The 19,309-nt window shown below is 32.9% G+C and overlaps 1 protein-coding gene across 1 annotated transcript; it reads left to right on the top strand.

The window, feature by feature from the left end:
- Positions 1 to 9,155: 9,155 nt before the first annotated feature.
- LOC127118067 (dormancy-associated protein 2-like) lies at positions 9,156 to 11,653 on the top strand. Its single transcript, XM_051048209.1, has 2 exons — positions 9,156 to 9,341; positions 11,078 to 11,653. The coding sequence occupies exons 1-2, from the start codon at positions 9,230 to 9,232 to the stop codon at positions 11,380 to 11,382; spliced, it is 417 nt and encodes a 138-aa protein (XP_050904166.1). The 5' UTR covers positions 9,156 to 9,229; the 3' UTR covers positions 11,383 to 11,653.
- Positions 11,654 to 19,309: the final 7,656 nt, after the last annotated feature.

Raw genomic sequence — 19,309 nt, 5'->3', positions numbered from 1 at the left:
CGTCCTTCAAGCAGGCACAAGCTTTGGTAGATACAGGTGTTGCTCCCGGTTGGGGACGTCTGTTGGAGTTACCGATGAAAGAAGACAAGTTCGGGATTGGGTATCAACCTGCTCTGACTTCTACAACTTCAGCGCCTCAGACTCGTCAGGGGCCGATTACTTTCTCCAGTGCTGGCATCATTCGGTACGGCCAGATCTCTGCAATCGACGAAGAAGATGGGGATAGTGATTGCGACATGGACAACTGGGTGCGTCCGAGGATCCCGGGTGAAGTCATCAACAATTGGTCTTCTGAAGAGATTAACTAAAGTCACTCTTCTTGAAGAGTAATTTTTCTTGTTTGTTCATGCATGTCCAAGTCTTACGTTCCGCCCAGGGCGTAATGACTCATTGTAGGGCTCATCTATGTGAATACCTGCATTGTTTATCATAAGTGAAGGACGTCTTTTTGCATTCAAAGATTTTGTTCACTATCTTTCTATTTTTGTAGTTTTCAAAAGTAATCAAAAAATATTTGGCAATGTTTTGTTTAGTTTTCACTCATTTTCACACTCATAAGCACATACCATCACTCATGCAGATGCACGTCACCGGATCCTATCAATAACAGTTCTGCTATGGCTCGCTTCAACTTTGAAAATCCTAGCTTTTGTCGTCGTTTCGATGCTTTCGTGTGGGACCCTGCATTTTGACTGTTTCAGCCTTTGGCTCTTTCTCATTTTCCAATCGCTTTTTTTCTTCTTTATTTTGCTTTGTTTGGATATGTACAATGGGCTTAATTGGATTGTAAATTCTGGACATGGGATTTTGGTTCATGTAAATGGATCATTGTTTGTATACTTGGATATTGCTTTTAGGTAGATGGATAATTGGTTTTGAATAGTTTGGATCATAAATGGATTTTGATTTATATATTGTAAATGGATATGAATGGATTTTTATGCATGGTAAATGGATAACGGATATTGGTTTTAACAATGGATTTGATGGTTAAATGAATAAAAATTGGATTTAAAATATGGACAAATGGTTTATGGATATTTGGTTTTAAAATGTGGATATGGATTATGGATTAGAAAAATGAGTAATTGTTGAAATGGGCTTAAAACGGGTTTGATCCACTAACAAAATAAAAATGGAATTGGATATGAATGGGTATTGAGATTCGACTGAATGGGATATGAATGGGTATTGAGATTCGACTGAATTAGATATGTATACGAAGTGGATATGAAGATGGTTAAAAGTGGATTTTGGTTAGCTGCTTGACTTTGGTCAAATGGTTGACCAAAAAGTCAATAGTTAACCAAAAGTTAACTTAGGTAAAAATGTGTGTTTTCTTATGGATAAATAGATACAGACCACAATGCCTTTGAATGAAACGAGATATGTCATGCTATTGACTGATATAGAATCGAAGAACACCAACCAAGCAACAAATCATGAACACATACAACTTCGAATGAATGTTAATCAGTGAACCAAGACCTTGAATATTACTTAAGCCAATGAACCAATCATTTATGACGAACCAAACGAACCCGATGCAAACTCCCTGAATTAGGGTTTCCACAATGCTCCCTGATGAATACCTATAAGATGAAAAGTTCCAACACAAGCAAGTCCATCATGTGAACCTTAGCCTAGAGACTTAACCTTCATTCCATGCCTTGTGTGACAAAACCCTTGAACCTATGATTTTTTATGTTTTTCGAAATGCACGTGGAATGTGTTATGATACAATGAATATGCAGATGAGATGAATGCTTATCAGGATATGTAAATCCTTAAGGTTAGTGACCTAGATGAACTTGTGAATGGCAGGGTGAATTTTGGGGTATGAAATACCTCAATTACTTTTTGCAATTTTTCTTTTGAAATTTTATACCCAAATGCAATTTGAGCCAAGTCATTTCCCACCTGATTTTCCAATCGAGGTATGTGTCGAATATTAGCCACCTCGAATCTTTTAACAATCGACTGCTATTATGAAGTACATGGTTAGATTCTCTTTAACACATTTGCACTCCTTTGTAATTTGTTTTACCACTAACTCTGAGTCACCCATTATTTCGACTCGAGTTGCCCCCAATTCCAACAATATCTCAAGTCCGGCTATGAGAGCTTCATATCTAGCCTCATTGTTCGAGCAGAGGCCATCCACTTTATACTTGAACCTTGTTGGAATTTTATTAGGAGAAATAATTAGAACTCATATGCCTGTTCCATCTTTATGACTAGACCCATCGAAGTATAACTTCCAGGGTTCTAATTCAAGGTAGTCTAGTGCATTCTTAGTTATGGAGTGGTCGACTATAAAGTCTGCCACCACTTGTCCCTTAACAACTTTTAATGGAATATATGTTAAGGAATATTCAGTTAAAGGTAGTGCCCATTTTCCAATTCGACTGTGCAGAATTGGCTTAGACAACATATGTTTAATAACATCAAAGTGAGATGAAACATAAAAATCAACATGTTTTATATAATGCTTCGACTTTGTACAGGACAAATACAAGCATAAACATAAATTTTCAACTACGATATACCTAGTTTCTGCATCATTTAGGACCCTACTGAAGTAGTAAATCGCTCTTTCGATGCCATTTTCATCCTCCTGAGCCAACATGCTCCCCAAAGTCTTGTCAGATGCAGATATGTACAATCTCATACTCGTATTCCTACAAGGTGGTGTCAAGATTGGTGGATGACTCAGGTATTCTTTGATTTTATTGAAAGCTTTTTGCTGAGCCTACCCCCATTTAAATCCTTCCTTGCTAAGTCGAAGCAAAGGCGAGAAGGCTTGCGTTTTTCCACCAAGGTTCGAGATGAATCTCCTCGGGAAATTGGTCTTGCCCAGCAATGATTGCAACTCCTTTGTTGATGATACTTTTGCCTCCATTATGGCCTTGGTCTTATTCTGGTTTATTTCAATTCCTTTTTGGTAGACCACAAGACCTAAGAAATCCTCTGCCCGCACATAAAAAGCACATTTGAGAGGAATCATTTTTAGGCCATGTTTTCTCATCCTTTCAAAAGACAATCGAAGATGGTCCAAATGGCTCTTCCCTGAAACAAACTTAACAACAATATCATCAATATATATTTTCATAAAAGTCTCTATTAAATCATGGAAGATCAAATTCATTGCTCTTTGGTATGTTGCCCCAGCATTTTTTAAGCCAAAAGGCATCACAACCCATTCATAGGTGCCTAGGGCTCTAGGACATCAAAATGTTATTTTTGGGACATCCTCTTCAACAATGAATATCTGATTATATCCAAAATACCCATCGAGCATGCTGAGATACTCATGGCCCACGACAGAATCGACTAACATCTCCGCCACGGGCATTGAATATTCATCTTTTGGGGTTGCAACATTTAAATCTCTAAAATCTATGCACACCCTCAAAGTACCATTTTTCTTAATGACAGGTACAATATTGGCTAACCATTCGACATACCTGGTTGTACGGATGAAATTGCAACGAGGAAGCCTTTCGACCTCCTCTTTGATCTTTGAGATAATTGCAGGTGCAAATCTCCTTGGGTTATGCTTTATGGGATTTTCCCCAGGCTTGATTGGTAACTTCAATTCGACCAGATCTCTGCTCAAACCAGGCATCTCATCGTAATCCCAAGCGAAACAGTCCTTGAAATCCTTCAGTAACCGGATCACTTCGACTTTGAGTTAAGGGTTGATATTAGCACTAATGTAAGTTGGCCTTTTTGAAAACCCTTATCCTAAGTCTGTTTCCTCAAGTGGATCTTAAGCTAGCATCTTGATATTTGTTTCCAACGGATCCTTCTCGAATCCCAAAGGCTCTTCGTCATAGATAGCGTCGAGCCTCTGGCCTTGATCTTCTCCCTGACCCTTATCAAGTGGTTCTGGATCAAAGTCCTTTCCAAGACCTTCTTGGTGAAATTCCTTGTTGTCTTCGACATCCATTTTTTTTACTTCAGCCTCTAAGGCCGATTGTTGTTTGTTTTCGACTATATAAGCCAAAATCCTTTTTAGCGTTTCGAACTCATTCATCATCACTGAATTCGCTTCCCTAACCTGTTGGTTCGATTCCTGACGTTCATATGTACCCAAAATTATTTTCGCTGGCTACTTCACGGTCCCATTGAAAACTATTTATAGGGTGTAGATACAAAGAACAATAGGCATTATCGTCTGGAGCAAATGCAAAACAGGCCGGATCACATGGATCAATGTTGGCCAAATGCTTGTCGAACTGGCGCCTGTCGACATGATTGATAGGAGTCTTGAAGTAGCCCTGGTCTGCTTCTATGTTCTCCACAATACCGTCGGGGAGCCATATGATGATTCTTTGGTGCATGGAGGATGGTACAACTCCAACTCCATGTATCCATTCGCGTCCAAGTAGCAAGTTATAGTTGGAATTTGTCTCCACAATTATAAACATTGTTGATCTGGTGATAGTTCCCATTATTAACTTGACTTGGATTAATCCAAGGGAAGTACCCATCTTTCCTTCGTAGTTAGAAATCACCATGTTGCGGGGCTTGGCATCTGTGCCATATTTTCCTATCTTCCTCAACATGTGATGCGACATTAGATTCACTGTTGCATCGCAATCTACCAAGATCTTGGTAATTGGGACATCTTTGACCTTCCCAATAATAAACATAGGCTTAAGATGACTCTTCATTGCCTCATCTGATCTTTCGAAGAAAGCATTTTGCTTCTTTACGCAACCATTGTTCATTACATAATAGCACACTGGTTTATGAGCGGCCATTTCCCTTTCTGTGATGCTTTCAGTGTCTTCAACCTCTGTTATTTGGTCGAATTCTCTGGGAAACACTGATACCACACCAACTAAGATATCCAGTGAAGGCTCTGACCCAGAGTCGAAGTCATCCGTTAGCATTTCATCTTCGGCCATCATTCGATCATATTTCTCTCTGGCCGCTTCTGCCAGAGTGTTAAACTTTCCTTTGACAAGACTTATTTCCTTTCTCTCCTTATTTCTGGAAGGCACATTGGTGTTGGATTCAGCTTTTTCCTTTTCATCAGCCTCCCTCTGTGCTTTCCTACTTCTCTATCCCTTCTCCATTGGGACCTTGTCATGGGATTTTTCCCTTTGTAGTTTTCAGAGATGTAGGATTTTTTCCTGGAAGCCTGGAATTCCTTACGGTATGCCAATGACGAACCTCTGTCTACTTAAAAGTTACTCCATTTTCCCTGGCCATATTTTCTGCCCTCAACTGGCTTCACCCATTTTCCATTGGAAGCCTCAGCATTGGGCTTGAAGGAGATAGGTTTGGCAGCAGAAGCCCTTTGTTTTGTTTCATCTAGCCTCACCAAAGTTCTGTTTGGATCAAAATACCTCCTTGGGTCGAAGGCCCTTCTAGGCTCAAAAGCATGTTGATCCTTAGGGGCCCTCTAGTACCCTTGGCTTTTGCCCTCCTAACTCCTTCAAGATTGTGAGCCGCTTATTTGTCGAACACGGCGCTGCAACAAGGGCATATCATAACTTCTGTTTTTTCCTTTGGCATCTATGAAGGAAATCCATCAGAGTCTCCTCTTCTTTTGGGAAGGCCACTTTATTGTACTCTTCTTGTCGACACTCGCTGTTAATTTCCATGGAGGTTTCTTGGGATATTTAGACCATGTTGACCTCCATGTCGATATCTCCAATGATGTCTAAATTCTGGAATTTCAGTTGAAGGGCCTCAGTAGCCTTATCAATTCGTTTGAAAATATCAGTAGTTTCTTTGGTTACTATCATCAGGTTGGAATCTTCAGTGACTCTGATGTTGAAACCATTAGTGGTTCCACTGGTGAAGCTTTCGACGACTTCCTAAACAAAGTTTTTTAGGAATTCCTGGTCGAGATGCTCAGAGACCCTAACCATGACAACTTTGATGACAAAGTCTTCAGTAACTTCGACTATATTGACTTCATCCGGCTCTGCATAGTGAGCATCAGCCACTTGTAGTGGATCAGAGTCAATCTTCATTTGGCATCTGGGTTTGTCCCCGAACTTGAGTCTTCCTTCCTGGATAGCATTCTGAACAAGATCCCTGAAAAGAAAACATTGATACGTTTTATGACCCGGAAAATTATGGTACTTACAAAACCCTTTTTTCTTTCTTTGTTCCAAAGGAGGCATTTTAGCCCCAGGAGGCACTATCATTTGGCCATCCTTAATTAAAAAATCAAAGATTTCATCACATTTTTTAACGTCGAATGTGTAAGTTTTCTTAGGAAATTTATCATTCTTTTTTGGTTCGATAGGGTTTTTCCCATTCGACGGGGCCAAGACCTTACAAGATTAAGGTGACCTTTGTTTCAACTCAGCAAGGTTGATCTCATTTTCGTGAAGTCTAGAGGCTCATTATTGGATCCTTCATCATCATTACTGAATTCAACGTAGGCTGCTCTTTTACTCTTATTTGCTCTAGCCTTTTCTTCCTTCAAGCGTTCTAACCGTCGAACCCTATTAGCCAGTTGGGTCATATCTCTCAAATAATGGGTGTCTAACTTTTTCCTGATAGAATAGTCGAGGCCCCTAGCGGCCATTTCGACCAACTCGTGCTCCGGGACCTGTGTAAAACACCTAGCTTTGAGCAATCGAAATCTATTTAGATAATCATCAATTGTCTTAGTAAATTTCTGTTTAATACTAGCTAATTTCTTCAGACTTATCTTCGTTTTCCCCATGTAAAACTGCTCATGGAACATTTTTTTTCAACTGATTCCAAGTGTGGATCAAATTTTGTGGCAAGGTTGTAAACCACGTGAAGGCATTCTTAGTGAGAGAACCTGGGAAGAACTTTATCCTAAGGTTTTCGTTGTTGGAAATGTCTCTTGCCTCTATTATATACCTAGCCACATGTTCGACAGTGGATTCAATGGTATCCCCTGAAAACATAGTAAATTTGGGAATTTTCATTCTAGGGGGTGTATCTGTCTGTAGGATATATTCTGATAAAGGTGATGTATAATTTGGCATTCGAAGGCCAAAATTCATCCCATTTCGTGCCATAATCCTTTCGACCATAACTGCTAGATTGTTATCTACTGCCATATTATCATGTCGAATTTATTGTACGACATCATCAACATTTTGGTTTCTATTTACCATTATTGTCCTTGGCTCTCTCTCCCTGGGGATTTGTGGTTCAACCCTAGGAGGTTCGACTCCTACTCTCTGATTTACCATCTCTGGTGGCAGTTGGTTTGTGGAATTTGGTTAATAGTAGGGTCTTCTTCGAAGGTTACCCCTTGGTTTTCCCTTATCCCATCCCTTTGAGGGTGTCGATGGGGTTGTGGCACGCCCAAGAAGTCAGCCATTCACGTCATCTGCATTGTCATCCGCTGATTTGATTGGGTCGTATTTTGAATCAAGGGAATCAATATGGTGGTCAATGTTTGGGTAAACATTTGGACCATATCATGGTTGATTTTGTCTAGCTGTTGCCTCCATACTGCTGAGGAATTATTGGTAAGGTTAGGCATTTGTGTTTGGTATCCCAAGCCTAAAGATTGGTTATTTCGATCCACGTTAACCCCAGATTCTGACCCTTGTAATGGGGAGGTTATGTTAACCACTGGTTCTGAAAATATCGAAGCAGCGTTATGTAAGCTTGTCATTACTGAAGTTGGCATTCCATAAGGTTGTTCTCGACAACAAAAAGGCATAGAGAAACCGGGGGGTATTGGTGGGGGAGTGTTAGGAGGTCCCCTTGGCCCAGTTTAAGTTAAAATGGGCTTAGTGTGGGCAATTGAATGTGTAGGTATCGAACTCGCCATAGGTGGTACCGGTTCAGACACGGGCATTGTGGTCGTGTTTGCCCCTGTCGAAGAAGAAAATGGTGGTACATTATTGTTTGGATTTTGAGGATTTTGGTTACTTGGCGCATTTGAATTCGCCATTCTCCTTGGTCTATCTTCGTTGGTTGTGACTACTTTACCACTTCTTAATAACATACAACGAATTTTTTCAAAAGGGAAAAATGATTAAAAGACCAGAATTAGAATAAATGAAGAAAATTTACTATTTCAGGTTTTAGCACTGTCCCACTGGGCGTGCCAATTTATTTACCGTAAAAATTGGTAAACAACTGCTGATCTTCCAAATAACTATAATTGGTTACTCACAGGATCGATCAGATTGATCCTATGACATGTACTAACTATTTTAAAGATGAACTCTAATGAACATAAACACTTCGACAGTGTTCATACCAGCAATGGTTCGTTAAAAGATTTTAATGAAAATATAAAGTGAAAGATGGCAAAAAGAATGCTGTAAATCGAAAATAAATGGCAGTAGAAATAAACTTTTTGGTAAAAGTGCAATTCTGGAAATAAAGAACTGATTAAATTACTTCAAGTAAAACGATGGTGTAACATCAAACGTACATTTCTCAATTTACTCTTTCTCTGCACACAGATACTTGGGTAAAATTGACAGATTTTGTACACACTTGAACACACACTGATCCTAACACTAAGACCTCTTATTCATACTAGTCGAAGTAACCGTCTCCAATGACCTTTCCACCAAATCGTGACAAGTGGCGCTTTGCATGTACGTAACCATCCATTATGCTCCACGTGTATTTTCAACAGTTTAGATAAGAACAAAAGTTCTCTCATTTATTTGAATTTGAATCTCTCGTCGAACCACAACTGGTGACGTTTCTGTCGAAAACACCTTAAACTACTAAAATATTTTTAAGTCCACGCAACATCTTTACCCTTGTACAAAGACATCTTCGACTAGAACTTCAAACGCACAATTTTATCGAAAAGTCGTTATAGAAAACTTTATTCTCTTAATTTATATGGACGTCGAAATTGGGAGTTCCACACTTATATTGATACACTATTCAAAGAAAACACATTTCAAATTTGACCAAACTCTTTCAAGTGTTCAATTTCAAAAAAAATAAAATAATAAGAAGATGAAGAAAGTAAAAATACTGTTTACTCTATTTTGGACCTTATATAAATATTAAGAATATGTATAGATTATTTGGAATGAAGCTCCAAGGGATAGCAAGTGTTGACTAGAAGTATTATGATTTCAAAAGTGTCACTTTCCATTATCTACCATGCCAACTACCTAATAAAAGCTTGGTGTTGATTTCTACTCCCTTCCATTATATATAGACTACACTTTCATACTATTTTTCTCATCCTTCATTACCAAATATCACATTTCAATTGATCTTAGAATTGAGTACAATGGATTCCAAATCATCATTCCTCATCCTTGGCCTAATGGCCATGATTCTTCTTATTTCCTCAGAGGTGGCAGCTAGGGACTTAACTGAGACTTCCACTAATACCAAAGAGGGTGAGTTATCTATACATTATTTTTCTTAATTTTGGCTTTAAATGTGTATTTTTTTTCTTGAGCATTTTAAGGATTATTTTTAGAGATTAATTACTATATACTGTCAGGATAAAAAGTTTTACACCGTCGATTTATCACCATCATTCGTTTGTATTATCTTATAGATTTTTAAAATAAAAGTCAATTTTTTTTTATATCCAACGTCTATGATTAACTGACGGTGTAAAATCCTTTTACACTGTCAGTGTATTTCAATTAAACTCTTATTTTTATATTTAATTCTTCTATTAATTATATATCACTTTTACTAATTGAATTTTTGTTTTTAAATATTAGAAACAAACGAGAACAATTAATTTTAAATAAATTGATTTTATAAAATTGACTTGAATACAGAGTAAAGCGAGGTGTGTATGAGTTCAAAATAAAATTCATTTAAGACATATATATATATATATATATATATATATATATATATATATATATATATATATATATATATATATATATATATATATATATATATATATAATATGTTGTATTTGAAGAAGTTGTTGAAAAGTCAAATGAAGTAACAGATGTCAAATATGTGCAATTCTAAATCATTTGATTAATCTAATAGTTAAAATACAAAACAGAAAAAAAATATTATTTAAAGAAGAGAGAGAAATATATCAATTTTTTTCATCTACTAAATAACTTAACTTAAAAAAACAAAAGACTAAAAAAAAGGCCACATCACCCCGCTAAAAAATAAGTTGTTCTTTTTATTTTAATATTTTTTATCAAATAAATATTTTATATATTTTTATTGAATAATAATTAAATTATTTAAACTATGTGTAATTAATTTAATTAGTCAATTTTAACTATTTTTTATTTTAATATATTATAAAAATTATATTTGAAATACATATTTGTGGTTAAAGAATAAAATCAATGTATATTTTTTATATTGTTAACATAAAAATGAATAAAATATATAATATATCAACTATTATTTTTCAAATTTTAAATTTTTAAAACTGTTTTATTTGAAAATGAATCATTATAGGAATTGTTGAAGCATATAAGTTTTAGGTTGATTTTTTTTTTTTTTTCATAAGTCATAATTATTTAATTAACTTATCATTATATATGTCTTGATTGTTCTAGCAATAATCCAAACAATGAGTATCACATAAATTAAAGAAAATAATAAAAGAAAATTCTTTAAATTATGTTTTTTTCTTTGTTGTCAACGGTTGGACTATCCAATAATTCATAATTGCACAAGAAATGAGAGACAAAATTGCAAAGGATCTAATTTTTAAAAAATAATTTATCAAATAAAAATGTATAAAATATTTATTTGATAAAGAATATTTAAATAATTTAATTATCACAAAATAAAAATATATAAAATATTTATTTGATACAGATAGTTTAAATTATTTAATTATCATTAAATAAAAATATATAAAATATTTATTTGGTACAGATAATTTAAATAATTTAATTAGTATCTATAAAATATTTATTTAATAAAAAATATTAAAATAAAAAAAGCGTGCTTTAAACAATAAATTATATAGGGTGATGTGATTTTTTTATAATTTTTTGTTCTCTTTAAGTTAAATTATTTAATAGATAAAAAAATAAAATAAAAACTAAAACTCATATATTTTTCTCTCTTCTTTAAATAATATTTTTTCCCTTTCTTGTATTTTAACCCTTAGATTTATTATATGGTTTAGGAGAAGACAACGGACAGGAACCAATTTCCTATGGTGGTTATGGAGGCTACGGTCATGGCGGTGGTTACAATAATGGTGGCGGTTATCATAATGGTGGAGGGGGTTACAATAATGGTGGTGGATACCATAACGGTGGTGGTGGTTACAACAACGGTGGTGGTTACCATAATGGCGGAGGTGGTTACAACAACGGTGGAGGTTATCATAATGGTGGTGGTGGCTACAATGGTGGTGGTTACCATAACGGCGGAGGTGGTTACAATGGTGGAGGTGGTTACCATGGTGGTTACAACAATGGTAACTGATTATATCAATGTTCTTATTAAGAAAATTTCATGAATAAATAATGGTAAGTGTTGAACAAAAGAGGTATATTAATCTATCTTCCCACAATTTAGTATAGTTATTTCCCAACTCTGTAAATCACTATGTATATGTGATGATGAGTTTGATTTCTGACAAAAGTGGTGAATGTTTTGTCATTTGTAATATATCACATATCATCGTTGTTAGTAATAAAAAGGCATGTATTAATCATAAACATGATCAAGAAAATGAACTTCACCCTTTAGAGTACATCTTCTCTAACATGGACACAGCTTTGATGGGAACACATGTCACTAGACCTCTAAAAATAACCAAAGTTAGGAGTGAGTATGAGATAGTTTGAATTTGGGCTGACCAACTCTAAGGTAAAATAACTATCCATTAAGTTAATTTAGCCAAATATATTATTTTTAGGTTTGAATTGAATGATTTTCCTACTTTATTAAAAGACTAGTCATTATATTTTTTCATTAACATTTTTAACTTCTTGCAAAAGTTAGATTCATTTTTTTTATAAAACTCCTTATCACTTGAATTCTCTTACATTCAACTTATTGCATAAAAAACAAAAGTAGTTATACATCTTATCATACCTATCACATAATCTTGCTAGAAAATTAGATAAATTTTGGATCAAATTTCAAACAAAATTAAAATCTTTTAAATAAAAAAAATTTAAAAAACAAAATTCAAACAATTTTTAGATTTGTATATTTATCAAACGAAAATTAAATTCACAGAGATTTCATATGAGTTAGTTATTATTCTAGTAATTTTTATTTTTTATTAACATTAAAAATAATTATTTAATTCGTTTATTTATTTTCATAAATGAGAAATTAAATATTTATTTAACTATATTCATCGTAAAATATAAATCCTGCAACAGGTCCGAAACAAAAGCTACCGAGGAATAAAAGAAAGTGTTTAAGAAGATCCGAAACATAAAAAATGAAAAATTCATAGATTACTTTTGATAATACCATATGCATAAATAATTAAACTTAAATTATATATTTTTGACTAATTAAAAAAGTTATAACTTACTATATAATGTAAAAAAAATTGAATATACTTTATTCACAATATAATTCTCCGACACATATTATACTATTATACTAAGTGTTGATAACAATTTATAAATCTGGATGAATCATCTAATGAAAAATACATTAAATAAGTTATTACTAAATATTATATATGTATTACTATATATATATATATATATATATATATATATATATATATATATATATATATATATATATATATATATATATATATATATATATATATATATATATATATAATAAACGAAAATATAAAATGAATGGTTTTAAACTTGATATAAAAAATATAATAGATTAACAAAATTAGAAAAAGAATAAACCTTAGTAAACATAAAAAATAAAAAACTATAAAAAGAAAAACAAAAAGAAAGAAGTAATTATAATTTATATTAAATAATAAAAATATAAAAAATAATTTGAAGGTGGAGAACAATTATAATAAATTGATGGAAACAACCGAGAAAAATCACACAAATAAAAAGCATTATTGAAAGCAAATGAATAATTTTTAAATATTAAAATAAAATTGAGGAAAATTTAGTATATATAATAATTTTTAAATATTAAGGTTTATATTCCCTCTCCTCCCTTTCGAATTCTCCCTATTGGAAAGAACACAAAAAGTGTGTTTTAAAAGGATTTTCTTCCCCTCTCTTCCCCTCTGCTTCTCTTCCCTCATAAATTTTGAATCAAACTCACTTAATTTCAAATATCATCTCTCTCCCCACCCCTTCATTTATCTGGAACCAAACACACATAATAGATAAAAAAATGCAAAAGATTTATTTTTTTATTTTATATAATTTTTGATAAAAGAATTTATTATAACTTTATTATCTTTCTCTCACTCCAACTATCAAAATTTATTATTGTTTTTATAATTAGCTAACAAAACTTCAAGCCAATATCAAATTTTAAAGTTTAATTTGAAAATTGAAATATTGATATTTGATCAATTAATAATGAATTGATGAATTTATCCATCATTCTTATTAATACTTAATACATAATAAAACGAAATTAAATTTATGCAATGCAAATTACTACTATAACTAAAATATGTTATATTTGGATAGTTTTTTTTTCATATTTACATCAACAAAAAATATTTCCATAAATATTTAAATAGTAATATATTTTAATATGTAATAGTATTTACAATAGTAATTAATGTATTATATATTTTAAAATAAATATCAAATAAACAACTATCAAAGGACACGGATCAAAAAATAGAATATTATGCAATGATAATTACTTAAGTTAATAAAAAAGTTTACACAATAATAAAATATAAATTATAAACATAAAAATAAGATGATTGTAGAAACATGAACTTCTTATCTTCAAAATAAATTTTATTTTAAACAAACCAATTTTTGTTTGTTTACATATTATCATTTCTCATTTGTGATAGAATATTTATCAAATATATGATTCATAAGTTAGTGAAATAAAATCATAATCTAATTTTAGTAATATGAGCATTAGAGATTTTTATTAACTTTCATTCACTAAAACATAAAAACTAAAAAATCATAATCATACATTCCTATGAAAACATTTTTAATCATATTATAAATTATACACATATTTATCGTATTAAGATCAATGATATATATTTTTCTCGTATTTACAATAATGACACATATTTTTGCTCAATCATTGTTTTAATTGTATAAATTTTGATAAAATACATACATTATAGTATAACACCTATCTAACCAAAGAATGACACACTTTTTTTCTCTCCGTATTTTGATTAAGTTTAAATGTTGTTTTATCTCCTAAATATAGTATAATACATGTTTAGCTAATGAAATTATGATACACACTTTTTCCGTATTTCGACCATGTTTGAAAATTTAGGCTTTCAAAATCGCACCCCAAAAGTCAGATTCATTGAGAATGGACAAGCATTGCATAAGGTTGGAAGCCTCATTGATATTCATCAAAGATCTTGGCCCCAAACCTCCACTTTTATAATCATTACATCAAATCTTCCAAGACACAGTCATCAATTTCCGTCTTTCAATGTTAGCACTCCAAATGAAATTTCTGCACCATTTTTCGATCAAATGAATGAGACTAACATGCCAAGAATATATCCTAATAGAATATATTGACATACTATGAATGACCGATTTCACGAGTTGAAATCTCCTAGTTATAGACAAGAGACTAGTATTCCAAGCTGCTAGTTTACATCTGACTTTGTCTAGGCGGAAAATAAGAAACTTTAGGCCTTCCTTTGAATATAGAAACCCCAAATAAGTGAAAGGCAATTGTCCAACCAAAAAACGAATTTTATTGGCAAGCCTAGAATGCCTAGAAGGAGACATAGACCCAACAAGCATAATAGACTTAGCAGGATTACACACCTGTCCAAAACAGTCAGCATATCTTTTGAGGAATACAAATATAGCATCAACTCAACTAACACTATCCTTCGTGAATAACATGATATCATCATCGTATAAAACATACGAAGGAACCAAAACACCCTTGCAAGCTTGCATAAGCTTAATCTTGCTGTTAGAAACCAGCTGCAAAAAACCTCTGTTAAGCACGTCCTCGATTATACAAAATAGTGACGGAGACAACGGGTCACATTTCCTGACACCTCTGTGACAATTGAAGAAACCATGAAGCTCTCCAATGATAGAAATAGAAACCTTAGTTGAATGAAGAGTTTTTTTATCCAAAGGCAAAATGTATCATTAAACCCAAACTTTGCCAACACCTTCAGGAGAAAATTCCAATTAAGAGTATCAAACACCTTAGAAATATCAACCTTCAGTATTAGGTTTCCACCAATAGTTTTCTTGTGCATAATGTTCGCCACCTCAGAAGTGAAACAAATACAACCCTTTATGCTCTTATCTTTAACAAAGCCCATTGGCTCCTTCAAAATGATATGAGGAAGAATCTGAGCTAACTTGTCAGCAAAAACTTTTGTTATAATTTTAAACTTGAAATTTGCTAAGGCAATTAGTTCGTAATGTTCAATACTCTCAGCCTCATTGATCTTCTGGATTAGAACCACAGTATTCGAATTATAATTTGAATTAATCCATCCATCCTTGAAAAATTGAAGACTGGCCTTAATGACATCGTCTTTGATAGTCTTCCAATATGTCTGATAGAAAATGGGTCTAAAACCTTTAGGGCCAGCAACGCTGTCTCTTTTTAAACTAAAGAAAGCATTGTAAATTTCTTCTTCAGAAGGCATCATTGTCAAAATGTTGTTGGTCTGCTTAATTACAAGGTTAGGAATAACCTCCTCAACCAAATAATTATCCTTCAAAACAGAAACAAAGTTAAATAAATCATTGAAGTGTTGCACCACATGATTTGGGATTTTATCCTTGCAAGTAGTAACATTGTTGCAAACTCTCAAAGAGTGCATTGATGTTAGATACCCAAAAGTGCCTATTTGAGTTATCAATTAAGGGTATTTTTCACTCTATTTCCTTGCTCTTTTGTCAAAACCACCTTTGTTCTAACATGAAATGCAATACATTGATAAACGATCTTGGTACCTTTGATTTGTGTGTTATTGTGCAGGTAGAAGGCATGAAACAATAGAAAATGAAAGACACAAGAAGTTGGCAAAGGAACCAAAGAGAATTTGCATTCTTCAGCTTGCTCGCTAGGCGAGAGCTGAAGCGAAGGCCTCGCTAGGCGAGTTTCCAGTGAAAAGCTCCAGTAAAATGCCAATAAATTCGCCAGGCGAGATCCTAGCGAAGGTGGTAGCGAGTTCGTTCAGTTTTGGTGAAAAGCGCAGCCAACACTCACTCGCTAGGCGAGGCTCTAGCGAGTCCCCAGCGAGCATTCCAGTAGCAAAACCTCTCAATCTCGCTGGGGCGAAGGTTGGAGCGTGTCCTTCGCTAGGCGAAGGTTTGTTCGCTAGGTGAACATGACAGTTCAACAGACCCTGTTTCTCTGGGCACAGGTGCCTTGTGTGCCACAATTAGACCCTCGCTAGGCGAGCCTTTCTGCTCGCCTAGCGAGCATGACAGCCCAGTACAGCTCTATAAGTAGCAAGTGCCACTTTTGAGAGCCATACCTAGTTTTTACTGCATTTTTCCACTTTTGTACTTTCTTAGAGATATTTTCCAGCATTGTTCTTAGGATCTTTTATGCCCTAGATTTCATTTCTCTTCATCTTGTAACCATCTTCTACAAAAAGAAGGTGGATTCCCATCCAATCTCGATTATCCGACTTGGATGTTGATCAACCTTCTTCCGAAACTTGCCGACCAAGCTACCATGAAAATGAGTAGCTAAGTCATCCATTTGTCAAGGTTAGATGTAGGTGATTACTAGCTTTGTGTGTAAATGTAAGGATCTTCATGTGTAAACTCTTTAATGGTAAATATATGATGAAAACTTTGTTTCTATTTAAAACTCTTTGTGTTGGTTTATGATCGAGAGATGTTTACCAACTCTTGACCTAGGTTTTCATCCAATCTTGTTTGTTAGCTAGAGATAGTAATGAATGATTTTGTTCACCATAAGGTTGAACCAAAAAGTTGTCATTTTGATAGATTGTGTTCGAGAGAAACAATGGATCAAAATGGGAAAACTCACAATGTGTGTTCGAGAGAAACATATTGGGAGGACTTTGTGAAATGATTTATCATCTAAAGGAGTTTATAAGATTGTTGACCGAACAAATACATGCAAAGTGATCATCGAACCCTAACTTTGGCAATATTTCTCATTTATTCAAACCAAAACTTTTACCGCAATTTATTAACTTTTTATGCAAGATAACGTGACAACCAACCAAAACCTTATTGTTACATATAGCTAAGATTAATACAACCATCGAACGGCGGTGATATCTTACAATCCTTGTGGATACGATAACAAAAACCCGACACGTAAATTTACAACTAACAATTGACTTGGTAGAATTCCTTATTTTTTTTCAATATGTGGAAAAACCATGTGTTCTTATGACCCTTCACATGCCATTGAACACGAGCTTTCTTTTTCTAGAACAATTCCTCAATAACAAGGGTCATATCCAAACTGACTCGCACCTTCCTCTCAAGGGTTGCTAAATCAACCGAGTGACCATCTGTTACAATCTTGTCTTAAATATCTTTAAGATCCTTTTCAGCCTGATTAACTTTGTCATTCACATTTCTAAAACAACTAACATTCCAAGCTTTCAACCTATCTTTCAGGATTTGCAACTTCTTAGTCAACACAAACATGGGGCAACCTACAACCAGAGTGTTCCAAACAGAATCCACAATATTTTGACAATTCAAATGAGAGCTCCACATATAAGGGAACTTGAATTGAGACATGTATCTGTCAAATTGACAACTAAACTGCAAGAGCAAAGAAAATTGATTTGATCTATTTTGCAACATAGTGGAACAAAAAATTATATATAAAAGTATAGTAAAATAGACAATAATAGTGAACATATAGAAAATATTAAAATGTGAATTATGTAAACTTGTTAATTAAGAATTAATATTTGTTAATTATATGAAATGATATTTTATTTTATAAATAATTAACATTACACCCTATATTATCGAAGATGCGTAATGTTTTTCTTTCTTTATTAAAAAAATGAATAAGTGTATTTTTAATTTTCACTTAAAACATTTTATATCTTAAGATATTTGTAGTTTTTTTATATGTCAACCTTAATTAAGTATGAGAGACGGGCTCAGTAAGTTATCTTCAAATGTTTTTGGTTAAAATTTAATTATTTAATGGATATGTATAGTTAAAGTTAATGGAAATTACTTGAAATATAAGCTAATTCTCTCAAATATTTTAGTTTGAAATTCAAACTACAAATATCTTAATTAGAGAAAATTATTATTCACTGAAATGATGACAATTACCTTATTTAAGTATGAGTGAAACTTTTTTTTTGCATATTAAGTTGAAATTATTATTTAATAACTTTAATTAACCTTAAATTTATATGAATTATTTTTTACCACGATCAAATGTACTTTCTTAGAAGTATAATGGATTAGAAATACAATATAATGTATTGGTAATATGTTTACATGTAGAAAATTTTAAATTCTAATTATTTTACAACACCAATGAATAATAGAGAAATAACAATAAAATATGAACAAATATAATTCTAATATCAAAGTGTATTTTTTTTGTGTTGATAGATTGTGAAATATTTAATTTTATCATTAAAGGACATTTCTATTTAATGGACGGTTATATATTAGAGAATAATTACTATTAATTGAACTGATGACAATTACTTTAATTAAGAATAAGTTTAAGGCTTTTGTATACTAAATTGATATTACTATATAAATTTTTTAATTAACATTAAATTTATATGAACTATTTTTCACTACTGATTTCTCGTAGACTCTCTCTTGTTTTCGACTGAGTTTCGAATAGAAAAATTATTTTTTTGTCTATTAATATCTAATCTAGGTCAAATTCATTAACTTAATTGGCTTATTCCTTTCTATTCTAAAAAAATTCCCAATGTCATGACTCGAAAAGTGTCTTATGACTCATATATCCTATAAATACATTTTTTAAAGAACTATTCAATCAACAAATGATTGATCGCTTTTATTACTCTCGTTACTAGCAGATCCCTAGACACCAAGTGTACTTTCTTAGTAGTATTCGCTAATATGTTTATATTAGGGATCTTCATGGGTGTGGGTCAATCCACATATTCGTTGATCCAAACTAAACCAATTATAAATTCCCTGAATACATTCATTCAGGGTATACCCAATTTAACCCATAAAAATCCATATAGTTTTGGTACGAGTATCAGGTTTGAGTTTTGCAACCTACGGATTCGTTG

Source organism: Lathyrus oleraceus, chromosome 2, assembly GCF_024323335.1.
Source record: "Lathyrus oleraceus cultivar Zhongwan6 chromosome 2, CAAS_Psat_ZW6_1.0, whole genome shotgun sequence".
Classification (NCBI taxonomy): domain Eukaryota; kingdom Viridiplantae; phylum Streptophyta; class Magnoliopsida; order Fabales; family Fabaceae; genus Lathyrus; species Lathyrus oleraceus.
The sequence above is the reverse complement of the archived record's forward strand: the minus strand, read 5'-3'. Positions and strand labels throughout refer to the sequence as shown.

Excerpts from the sequence above, each read along its gene's own strand:
- LOC127118067 (XM_051048209.1), top strand. The coding sequence starts at position 9,230 with ATGGATTCCAAATCATCATTCCTCATCCTTGGCCTAATGGCCATGATT. Across the intron at positions 9,342-11,077 it reads TTCCACTAATACCAAAGAGG|GAGAAGACAACGGACAGGAA; the intron begins GTGAGTTATCTA and ends TATATGGTTTAG.